This window comes from Chinchilla lanigera, unplaced genomic scaffold, assembly GCF_000276665.1.
Source record: "Chinchilla lanigera isolate Chin_1 unplaced genomic scaffold, ChiLan1.0 scaffold00012, whole genome shotgun sequence".
In the NCBI taxonomy this organism is placed as follows: domain Eukaryota; kingdom Metazoa; phylum Chordata; class Mammalia; order Rodentia; family Chinchillidae; genus Chinchilla; species Chinchilla lanigera.
Genome location: NW_004955413.1, coordinates 11,516,734 through 11,529,222, shown reverse-complemented (window position 1 = coordinate 11,529,222; position 12,489 = coordinate 11,516,734). Strand labels below are relative to the sequence as shown.

Below are 12,489 nucleotides of genomic sequence, written 5' to 3'. Positions count from 1 at the left end.
TCTTTAGCTACTGAGAGAGGTAAATCAGCCCATATGCATAGTGACTGGAGGGGACCACCAACTAGGCCCTGAAGTGACTGGGAGTTGGCCTGACACAGCTACAATAGTGCTCTGCTGAACATAATTTCACAGGCAAGGCCCTAAGAGATCATAAAAAATCAAAACAAATGCAAGACCACTCCCTTAACCATGTCTGAACACAAACAAAAAACATGAACTTTGTCCAAACCACAAAAAATGACCACAGAGATTTCCATCCAGGTACGCACAAGTGTATTTTCCAATTACAGCCTTTCCAACATTCACTGCACCCACTTCCAGACAGCAAGCAATCCAGGCAATCCTGAGCAAAACCCCCAGCCAACTAACACAGACCCACTCCTATAGTAAATCCTAAAGTAACATCTTACTGAGTCAGATATCCCACATTCCTCCATAGCGTGTGTTCCTCTTTGCTACAAAGAGCAATAAACCCAATTTGTTCAACTACAAATCCTGGTTGTCTGCCCAGCGGGCACAAACAAAAGTACAGGTTCAGCTAAAGTGCTTGTTCTTCTGACCAGGACTCTCCCTAAGAACAAAACCCCTTGTGATTTTATATCTATGAGGTGTACCTACTTATGGCCGTGAGCCAAGTTTGTGCTGAATTGAGTTCTCATATTAGTTAAAGCACTTCAGCGTTTATTTTGTCTTCCTTGCAAGATCTCTTGCAGTTTTTAAATTATCCAATCTGACTTGTACTCTTTGGTAAAAATTCTTTTTAATCTTCTATTCCTTGCCTCTACTTCAAATATTTACTGATATCTCTAAGAGGGAAAGTATGGGAAAGAGATAGACATAGAGCTTATAAATCCATCTGTGAGCTACCTTCAAGGGCTGAGGAGTTTAGGAGGTCTCTGGACCAGTGACTTTAGGAAAACTTTTGCTTTGGGCCCCGTTTGCAATATGGTAACATTTTCTTCAGTCTCATCTTTGTGCCCCCGCAATAACCAGCCTATACCATGTTATGTGCCTGGAACCATGCTTGGTGATGACTGGCTCTAGGCCCAGCTATGGGGGCTAGAAGTTGCATGTCTAGAGCCGGGCATCAGGGCACACGCCTATAATCCCAGCACTTTGGGAGGAGGGCTACATAGTCCTGAGGCAGGAGGATCATCATGAGTTCAAGGCCAGTCTGAACTACACAGTGAGACCCATTCACCAAAAAAAAGTTGCATGTCTTTACAGGCCACTGTGTGTCTCTTGCTCTGCAAAATTCAAAATGGCACCTCCTTCCCTTTTGCGTTCTCATTCATGCTAATTTGTACACCTATTTCTGATACACAGTTTCATTAAGGGTGTCGTGGAATTGCAGTGGCCACCTGGGCTTTTGACGTGAAAGAGCTCATGTGAGGGGTACTTTATGCTTTTTATTGTTTAGTCTTTTTGAGACAAGGGTCTCATTTTGCAGTTCAAGCTGGTCTTGAACTCCTTTTGTAGCCCAGGTTGGCCTTGGACTCAGGATGAATCTCCTGCCTCAGCCTCTTGAGTGCTGGGATTATAGGTGTGCACCACCATACCCGGCCAGAGGTACTTTACAGCAAAAAGCAAATAAATCTTCACATGCAGGTTGCTCCTCTTGTTTGTCTAAAAGGTGATTTTGTTGATTAGGGCTTTTAATCACATGCCTTGATAAAATTAATAAGAATCTAAGTTACTGTTCAAATGTACTGGCATTCTCTTTCATGTATATATGTATGAAAATCTAATTTTCTACTTCTTTCTTTGTGGAGAAAGCAAAATAAAGCTTTACAGGCCGGTTGTGGTGGTGCACACCCATAATCCCAGCACTCGGGGGGCTGAGGAAGGAGGGTCCCTGTGAGTTTGAAACCAGCCTGGGCTACATAATGAGTTCAAGGCCAGCCTGAACTGCATAACGAGACCCTGTCTCAAAAAACCAAAATAAATAAATAAATAAAGCTTTACAATATAATTTCATATCTTCCTGAAACTGGTTTAATTTCTTTTTCTGCATGTTATTGTTTTTAAATTTTTTTTGTTCTTTTTGTTTTTCATTTCCCTCTCTTAGGGAACATTTACTTTTTAAAAACTGGTTTGTCATTGTCAAATTTCTCATGTTTTAAACATTCTAAAATGCCTACATTGGCTTTGTGAGTTAATAAGGTACTAATTTCCAAGACTTACTTAAAATGAACAGTTGTATGTGAAAACATATATTCAACTAGATAGATTGGTATTAAAGGATATCTTTTCTTCTCTTTCTTTTCTTTTTTTTTTTTTTTTTTTTTTTTTTTGAAACAGGGTCTTGCTATGCAGTTCAGGCTAGACTTGAGCTTACTCTGTAGCCCAGGCTGGCCTCGAACTCGCAGTGATCCTCTTCAGCCTCCTGAGTGCTGGGATTACAGGCGTGTGCCACCATGCCTGGCCAAGGATGTCTTTGAGAAGGATTTTTAGCAATATACTTTCTGACTTTTAATTTATTTATCCCTGTAGTGCCAGAGATCAAACCTAAAAGCCTCATACATATTAAGCATATGCTTTGTCACTAAGAAACATTTCCAGCCCCTCTTCTTGGCCTTTTTTTTTCCCCCCAGTATCAGAAATCGAACTCACGACCTTGCGCTTGCCAGGCAGGCGCTGTGCCGCTGAGCTAAATACTCAGCCCCTTCTTGGCTTTTAAAAAAAATATTTTCAGCCAGGTGATGTGGTATAATCCCAGCACTCTGGGAAACTGAGGTAGGAGGATCTCAAGTTCAAGCCTAGCCTGCACAATGTAGCAAGACCTTGTCTGAAAAAACTTAAAAGTGGCCAGGAATACAACTCAGTCCAAAGGCCCTGGGTTCAATCCCAATCAGTCAATCAATCAATCAATGTTTTCACTGTCACTATTTTTCAAATTTCTGTCTGTGCAATATAAAAATGTAAAAGGTAAAAATGTACCCTTATTCCAAGCCCATCAGTGAATTGAGGCGCTGTATCAGCTTTTCCTATGTGCAGAAAAAATAACTGTTAAGGACAGCTTTCTAGTTACATAGCAAAGCATAAGCAAAGTAGGGGATGTCTTAGAATGCAGTGATCCAAACTATAAAAAACTATCTCTGCCCTTTGATATCTTCTTTCATGATGTTCTCTCCTCTCTTTAGTGGCTTTGCTTCCTCTGCCAGTTGACTAAATCCTGTAGATCCCCAACTCTCCCCATTGGCTGTCACTACTTTTTATGTATTTGTCTCTATATCTCTTCATCCTCCCAGGGTGATTTTATCCACTCTGGCCATTTTTAGTCATGAATCCCAAAATCTTGTTCCTAAACTTAAGGAGTCGTGATATAGCTTAGTTATATGGCACTTGCCTAACATATGGAAGGCCTTGGGTTCTATCACCAGATGAAAAAAAAAAATCCAGCTACCACTACTGCCTGTTTTTCCATGCCCATACCTTTGTACACTACATTACACCTATACCTACTTCAGATGTGCCTACCAGGCTGAGAGACACAGGAGCCCCTATCTTCTCTTTCTATAATGCCCTGAGCATCTCCGCTTATATACAGAGTGCTTTTTTTTTTTTTTTTTTTTTGTGTGTGTGTGTGTGTGTGTGTGTGTGTCTTTTTGAGACAGGGTTTCACTATATAGTTCAGGCTGGCCTTGAACTCACTTTGTAGCCCAGGCTGGCCTCGAACTCACAGCGATCCTCCTGCCTCAGCCTCCCAATGCTGGGATTACAGATGTGTGCCCCCACACCAGGCCCAGACTTTTTTTTGTTGTTGTCTGTTTGTTTTGTTTTGTTTTTCTGGTGCTGGGGATCGAACTCTGGACCCTGTGCATGCAAGGCAAGAGCTCTACCACTGAGCTACATCCCTAGCCCCAGACTGTTTTATTATGACCTTCTTTTTGAGTGTGTATTTCCATGATACTAACTTTCTCAACAACTGGTTACCAATCGTAGGGATAACACTTACTGTTCAATACATTTTAGAACAGCTTCTATTCTTAATCTGAATACGTGTACCTAACAAGCCATTAATTACAGTTTGTCTTCAGGGAAGAAAAATAAATTCAAATTCAGGTTCACAAGCTTAACCATTTATTACTCTATTATAAACTGAATTGTGGATGTTCTATACTTAGTGAAATAGCCAGAAACATTGTTTTCATGGTTTGCTGCTGCAATCATCATAGGATTACTAGAGTGTTTATCTCCATAGAGCCATAGCTACTGTTACTCACACCAAAATCCAGTTTCACACAGAATTAAGAATAACTACTATTCATTAAGCATAGTGCTCTATAGGAAATTCAGAGCTCTCATTCACATTGTCTCACTGAATCCTTCCCAAATCCCACCATAGTACACTATTATTATGCCCGTTTTATAGTTGAAACCGAGATGTAAAGAGATAATGTTTCAAAAATCAGAAGACTATGAAGCACCTAAGCCTCATTCCAGAGAGCTTGAGTTCTTAAAGTAAGGCTTATGACCTTCCCACCGCTGAAAAGGGCTTTGCAAAGTTTGCATTCAGTGTGCCAATCACCAGTTACAGGGTGGACTAACCCTTTTGATTCCAGACCAACCAAACTCAACGGACCAGTTCTCAGTAACACACAACTCAAGACTGGCTCTGCAAGAAAAACAAAGATCAAACCAATCCTGGCCAAATCACAGCCTGTCACACTGAAAGCGCTTATCCCTGCAGGAAAGAGTATATGTGCAAATGAAACTACGCATTGTAAATCTATTAAAATCCTGAATTCAGTCCATTTGTGTCTTAAGTCTTCTTTCACATGGTCTCTATTGCCTTTTAAATTAACCCAAAGAACAAGTGTTTATTCACCAAGGACCATCAGCTGAATTGATTTTGCAGGAAGCATGCCTTCCTTTTAACTGTCAATAAATTATTCAGTTTAAAAAAAATAAAAGAAAGAAACTCTCAAAACCAGAAATTAAGTGAAGAAGCTCACTGAACTTTGAGACAGAAGTATTTGATTCTAAGAATACGTGGGGCAGTAGGGTGGAGATGGAGCTGTTACTAGATTGCATCTTATCTACCTGCTTTTTGGGTAACAAGATTAAACAGACTGATGTGAGCATCAGAAAAAGGCAGAAGTGTTTCTTTCTTATAAATGTGTTGGTGGCCTTTATCCTTATTTTTTCATCATTTTGGTAGTAATCTTTCAGATGCTCCATACTGCCAGGAAATTAGACTCATGTCAAAACCAACACATTTGCACACACACATATACATGCTTATACACACACACACACACACATACATTTATCCTTCGGTATCCAGTATCTGTGGGGGATTTGTTTCAATCCAAACGACCTCCTTAGGATTCCAAAATCTGTAGGTTAGGTCCTTTTAACACATCCTCCTGTCTACTTTAAACCATTTACAGATTACTTATTGCTTCGGTAAAGCAATAACTTACCATTATGTAACACACATCTCCTACAGGATCACCAGAATGGGGTCATTACTTCAGGCTGGTAGGAAAGCATGCAGGATTTTTTTTTAAAAAAGGTTATTTGTTGGGTAAAAGTAACCCTGAAAAGCAAAGGTTTTGTTTCATTATAAGGCACAGTTGAGTCAATTCTCACAAACTACAGCGGTGAAAGAAGACTATTATGACAATAAAACCTGAAAAAATGCTTTTAAGACTCCAAATTTTATGTAAATGCTATTTGGTTGTTATACTGTATTGTTTAGAGAATGATTACAAGGAAGTCTGTATATAGACAGTACACATGTAATTTCTCCCATATATTTTCCATCCTATTAGCTGAATCCAGAGAGCTGATTTTATGTGTATATAAATATAAGGGTACATGTGTTGTTCCACTACCCCCAAGTGGTATTACTGAGAAGTAATTCCTTTTTTTTTTTTTTTTTTTTGGTCTTTTTGAGACAGAGTCTTGCTATGCAGTTCAGGCTGGTCTTGAGCTGACTTTGTAGACCAGGCTGATCTTGAACTTGCAACGATCCTCCTGCCTCAGCCTCCAGAGTGCTGGGATTACAGGTATGCGCCACCACGCTCAGCTTATTTTTTTATTTTTTTTAATTGAGAAGGAATTCTAACAAGTACTTTAAAAAAGAAATCCTATCAGGACATTTATCTATAGGGAAATCCATATCCTTGTAAGAAGTGGTATGTCTTTCAACTAGGTACCTAATATGTGACACATAAAAGTGAACAATCTTAGTCCTCAAAGCAGGTGTTATGACACAGGAGGAAACCTTCCGAATAAGAGGTAAGCACTGGCATCAATGACTAGACACCCTGGGGCTACTATGGTACTCCTTCGGTCTATTCTCACATTAGGAGGCAATACTCTGTCTCCTCAAAAAATTGTGTGTGGCCTGACTTTGTATACTTCCAAGATGACCAAAGGGGAGAAGTAATCCCAACATGCACAGAGGGTGTAAGCATTAACAGAAGCTGATCTGTATTATTTACTTGTTCCTTATTCTGTCTTCTGGAAGCAAGGGAAAAAAAAAACCCACAACACATAACAAAACAAACAAACAAACAGACCCTATGTGCCAAGAGAGAAATCCGGATGGCCTCACTCACAGCTGTATCCTTATTACTTTGTATTCAGCACAGCAGATCTCAGTAAACATTGGTGAAGAAATAAAATTCATGTGGGAAAATGGGCCAGAGAGATTTCAGCTCTGACTCACAGGAAAGCTGACTTCAAAGAAGTGAAACCTAAACTGGGATCTTTTTTTGTGGGCCTCGTGGATCAGAATGGTTTGTTGAGAAGGATGAAACGGAAGGGTCAACCAAGGGAGAACAGGATCACTAGTGGACTTGTGTTGCGTCTCGACCTGAAATGTGTTTCTGCACTTAAATCATGTGACCTTACCTTTCCTCACACCGTTACTAAAACAATACTGTGCTGTTACCTAACTCAACTCCTACAGGCATCACTGGAGCAGGGGTCATTACTTCAGGCTAGTGAGAAAACGTGAGGGATTTTTTTTTTTTTTAATTTATTTATTGGTTAAGAAAGCCCCTAAAAGCAAGGGTTTTGTTTTGTGACAAAGCAAAGTTCAATGGAGAAAAGAAGGGAAAAGCAAAAGGAAAAAATATATATAATATATATATATATATATGATAGTTAAGATAGTTATACTACTAATTTCTCTTAGTTCATTGAAAAGATAGGTTTGTGCTAATATTATTTGGACAATTAAATGCTGATATCCTGTACTCTGAGTAACTAATTTAAAGATAACAATACATTGTTGCCCTCCTACCATATTGTTTTGGAGTTTTGTGTTTTTTTTCTCTCTCTTCAAAATAAAATGGTGCATACGAAAAAATAAAGCAAAGTGAAGCCAATTCTCAAAGAATATAATATGATGAAAACAAGACCAATGAGCTAAAATTTGAGAAAAGCATTTTAAAACTCCCAGGCATATGTAACTCATGACTAAAGAATCCACCGCTGGGACGCGTCAAGGAGTGAGGTTCTATCCTCATGATTCATGCTTCTGATTTACACGAATTACTGCACGTTTCCTGCACTTTAAGGCAATCTGAACATATGAGCGCTAGATGAGGAAATCTGATAGGGACACGAAAACACAACAGCTTTTAGGCCAAGAATCTCTTAGCTGAAGTCATCAAGCTACCCTTCGCAGTTATTCTACTTCACCTTTGGGAAAATAATGGCTAGAAAGGCAACTTCCCGTCCCAAACAAGTTCAGGCCCAAGGTTCTCTTTCGAGAACTCTGTCCTGACCAGCCACAAACAGGGGAGGAGAACAGAAGCCCTGGAAAAGTTAAGTACAGTAAAAATAAGTCCAGAGTGGGCAGCACCGCAACGCACCAACCCAGCCTCTCTGAGTCCCGGCCCTGCCCATGTCCAGACTACGGGGACCTCGTGTGTCCCTCACGCACCCTCAACGGCTCAAGGGTGACCTGAGTGAGGATCAAATCAACCCAGAGAGGCACACGCCGGCCGGCCAGCACCAGCACCCGCTCCAGAGGGTTCGGGCCCCGACCCCGACCCCGCTCGTCTGATAGGTCCCGCCACCACACAGCGCTCTGGACTACAGGATTTTCACCGACTTTATTGGCTCCGGACTCCGGCGGGGTCCGCACCGCCCAGCTCCCCCTAGATCGCACGGGCCGCTCCGGACACCCGGCACAGGGCGTGCGGGGCGGCGCGGAAAGGGCCTGCGCTCCGGGGAGCCGGCCCTGCGGCGGCGTCAGGGTCACTTGCTCTTCACCTTCTGACTCTCCGTCTTCTTGGGCAGCAGCACGGCCTGGATGTTGGGGAGGACGCCGCCCTGGGCGATGGTGACTTTGCCCAGCAGCTTGTTGAGCTCCTCGTCGTTGCGGATGGCCAGCTGCAGGTGGCGCGGGATGATGCGCGTCTTCTTGTTGTCGCGCGCCGCGTTGCCCGCCAGCTCCAGGATCTCGGCCGTCAGGTACTCCAGCACCGCCGCCAGGTACACCGGCGCGCCCGCGCCCACGCGCTCCGCGTAGTTGCCTTTCCGCAGCAGCCGGTGCACTCGGCCCACCGGGAACTGCAGGCCCGCGCGGGAGGAGCGGGACTTGGCCTTTGCCCGCACTTTGCCGCCCTGCTTTCCACGACCGGACATGTTTACTTGTCGCCTAAAACTCCAGCGAAGATAAAACAGCAGCGAGCAGCCTCGGTTAGGGAAAGCAGCGTACACACCGGAACTGCTCCTACAAACTCTTCGTGGCCACTAGGCAGCGCCGTTCCCGTTGGGTGCTGCAACATCCTCGGTAATGACAGGCAGGTTCCCCTCCCAATTACAGGGCTCGCCCAGGATCCGCCTCCTCCAGTCTGTCCAATCAAAAGCGCAAATTTCTAGCCCTTATTTACATAGCCGCTTATTTGAATACAGTACGTAGGGCCGGAATGAATTTAATGGAAACTGAGGTTTCAACGTTCGAACTCGCTCCTAGAAAAAGAAATAAGATTTAAGGAAATTATTTTCTAATGCTGGGTAATGAGTGATAGACAAGACAGGAATGCTTTCTGTGCTGATGGGAAGGACAAGCTCACTCAGCCAAAATTTAACATCCCTTGTCTCAGATCTAGGAAAGAGCTTCTGGATTCCATGAGAGGCCGCAAGCACAGTTGCAGTCGCTGAAGCTGAAGTCCTGGCCTTGGCTTGCTCCCTGGACATCACAGCGCCACAGCTCACGTTCCCAACAAGGACACTGAAGACCTGAGCATCACCTCATAAATGCGTCCAGAGACAGAATAGCAGCAATTTATTCTTATATACCTAAGCTGCAGACCCATAGCATCTGAAACAGTGTCTGTTAGTTACAAATTACTTTCTACTAATTCACTGAAGTACTTTCATTTCCCAAACATTTTCCACTATAACACAATTACACTGCTGTGCGAGTAATGTTAAACTTGCCTATTAGCTGGGCGTGATGGCACACGCCTGTAATCCCAGCACTCGGAAGGCTGAGGCAGGAGGATCCTTGTGAGTTGGAGACCAGCCAAGGCTGCAAAGTGAGCTCAAAGCCAACCTATACTGCATAGCGAGACCCTGTCTCAAAAAGACCAAAAAAAAAACCAAAAAAAAAAACAAAAAAAAAACAACAAACACTTACCTATTAAACAATAATTTGTGTGGATTTTAGCATCCATTTAAAAGTGAAACAAGCCCAGGGATGTAGCTCAGCAGCACAAGTGCCTGCCTAGCAAGTATAAGGTCCTGAGTTCATTCCTGTACCAAAAAACAAAAAAAGTGAAACAAATTCCATCTCTCGTCCTGATAAAAGTGTATTGTCATGGTTGAGATAGTCGTCCTGGAACCAGACTACTATATCACCTCCAAATTCTGGCTTTATCACGTATCAGCTGGCCTTTGGTGAATTGTTTAACTTTACACCTATCTCAAAGTATTTTGAAAATTAACCATGTTAGTGAGCATCTAAAACGCTTAGATATACTGAATAAATAGACATACAAATCTCATGCAATTTTTAATAAAATGTTCCTGGGATGATTCCTGTAAAAAAAAAAAGTTTAAATGTTTCCCTATATCACAAGAAATTCTTTAAAACGTTTTAGAATATTATTATGTTGGACATTTTCTTCTTTCATTCTTGTAAGTAGGGGAATTGAGTCACAGATTTTTCAAACACATAGGAAAATTTGATTTAGGATTTTCTCCTAACTGGTGTTCCTAGGCCTCTTAATGAAATCGAAGAATAAAGAGAAAGAAAGAGAAGGAAAGAAAGAAAGGCTTTCTGAGTTATAGACATGGGCAAGAATTAAAACAATTATAAAGTACAAGCATTTAGAAATATAATCCTTTTTTTTTTTGTCTTTTTGAGACAGGGTCTTGCTATGCAGTTCAGGCCGGCCTTGAGCTCACTTTGTAGCCCGGCCTGGTCTCGAACTCACAAAGATCCTCCTGCCTCAGTCTCCCGGGTGCTGGGATTACAGGCATGTGCCACCATGCCCGCCTAATACAATATATTTTTAACATACAGCTTTTCTGCTAGACAGGCTTATCTTTAAGACAAGGGTAAAAGACCCAATTTATTAAAAGATTCATTCTTCAAGATACTAATTAAGTACCTGAGAAGAAATTATGAATTATCTCTATATACTGCTACTTTTGGGGCAATAAAACCTCTTGGGAAGATGGAGAGTCCTGTCTACCATGCACTGGGACAATTCATTAAAACTTTCTTTTTTGTTGAAGGATCCTTTTGAGAGAAAGGAACTGAGGGCCTCTCATTTGGGGAATTGCAGTAAAATCTGTGTCTAAAACCACAGTTCTAGCACCTATTGTTTTACAAAAACTTTGAATTTTTAAGTAGAAGATGTGAGAATCTCGGATTTGAGCGACATGAGAAATTTACACTAATTCAATTCCTTAAGTATACAAACAGTTACAGGGTTGAAAAGCAAAAGCAGAATGCAATTTCCAGGACAGAAGGGAGAAAAGGCAGAGAAATCTGTAAATTTCACAGAAGCAGCTGAAAGGGAAAAAGAGGGGTGAAGTGGGGAGCCGGGAAACGAAAGTTGTTGAAAGAATTTTTCAGTCAGGGCCACAAAAGCAGAGGGGAAAAAAAGTATTACAATATTTCCTCTCAACAATTACTTTAAAGAATCGCACACGGAAGAATCTCTAAGGTAATTGCTTTGACCTAAGACCTAATGAGATATAAAGTGTTTCTAATGAGTTTTGTGCTCTTTTAGACTTGCTGTGCTAGGAGTAAACATTCCGTTTGTGGGAAAACAAAACCAAACCAGAACGAGTGCGTGCTGAGTGAGAACCACATAACAGCACGACAGCACGGTGGGCCCACTTTATATTCCGAAGTGAGAAAGGGCAACATAAATTCTATCACTTCATCGTGCTTAAACTTTCAAACATACCACTGCGAGCCCTTCTTCAAATTTATGGCAAAAAAAATTTTCTTAGGGTTAGAAATTTTATTTTTTGAAAGAAGCATGAAACCAAGCGGGCAGGCTTTTGTGCGAGGCTTGATAGAATCGCGCGGAAAGTCTTGAGAGGCGGGGCCTAGAGCTCCGCCCACTTTCCTCTGGTTTTCAAACAGGTCCGCTCCAAGGGTATATAAGCTTCGGTCCGCAGCAAACCATTTCACTCGGTTCCTTTCCAGCTTCTGTCTGAGTGTGAGAAACGGCGAGATGTCCGGACGCGGTAAAGGAGGCAAAGGACTCGGCAAGGGAGGCGCCAAGCGCCACCGCAAGGTTTTGCGGGACAACATCCAGGGCATTACAAAGCCTGCGATCCGCCGTCTCGCCCGCCGAGGGGGCGTCAAGCGCATCTCCGGGCTGATTTACGAGGAGACCCGGGGCGTGCTGAAGGTGTTCCTGGAGAACGTGATCCGCGACGCCGTGACCTACACCGAGCACGCCAAGCGCAAGACCGTCACGGCCATGGACGTGGTGTACGCGCTGAAGCGCCAGGGCCGCACGCTGTACGGCTTCGGCGGCTGAGCTAGCGACTCCCACACTCCCAAAGGCCCTTTTCAGGGCCCCCAAAGCATCACGGAAAGAGCTGTAGACGCTGAGCACCAGATCTGAGCGCACGTAGCAGTGCTTTAGACCCTGCGCTCCGACTGCCTGGAGTGGGGGCTTGCAGTGAAGCAATTGCTCCGAGTTAGGCAAGTATAGAAGCGGTAACGGGGGCGGGGGTGAGTGTTCAGCCTTGGGGAGGAGACTCGAGCTGTGCGCTTAATCTTGGAAGTGCTGCAGATTGTGAGTATGCCCTTTACAACGTAGTCAATGGCGCTAGAGTTTCTGCGTCCCTTTAAGAGTACTGCAGGTGCCTTGCGGGTCTTAGGTGGTAACCTGCCGCCTCGGAATATTTATATTGAGCCCTATGCAAATAAGGTGAGCTCACTTACATCTTCCCATTGGGTCAGCGTCAGGCGCCAAAAGGGCGGTCCTTTGCGGCTCGGGCCGCCTGATTGGTGCAGGGGCGGACGGGACATCCAATAGGACAGCG

The 12,489-nt window shown here is 43.1% G+C and overlaps 2 protein-coding genes across 2 annotated transcripts; one reads left to right on the top strand and one right to left on the bottom strand.

Annotated features, from left to right (window-relative positions):
* Positions 1-8,059: 8,059 nt before the first annotated feature.
* LOC102027285 (histone H2A.J) lies at positions 8,060-8,744 on the bottom strand. Its single transcript, XM_005378998.2, has one exon. It carries the CDS (start codon positions 8,611-8,613, stop codon positions 8,224-8,226), a length of 390 nt encoding a protein of 129 aa, XP_005379055.1. The 5' UTR covers positions 8,614-8,744; the 3' UTR covers positions 8,060-8,223.
* Positions 8,745-11,613: 2,869 nt separating this feature from the next.
* Positions 11,614-11,994, top strand: LOC102027630 (histone H4). Its single transcript, XM_013511443.1, has one exon. It carries the CDS (start codon positions 11,667-11,669, stop codon positions 11,976-11,978), a length of 312 nt encoding a protein of 103 aa, XP_013366897.1. The 5' UTR covers positions 11,614-11,666; the 3' UTR covers positions 11,979-11,994.
* Positions 11,995-12,489: the final 495 nt, after the last annotated feature.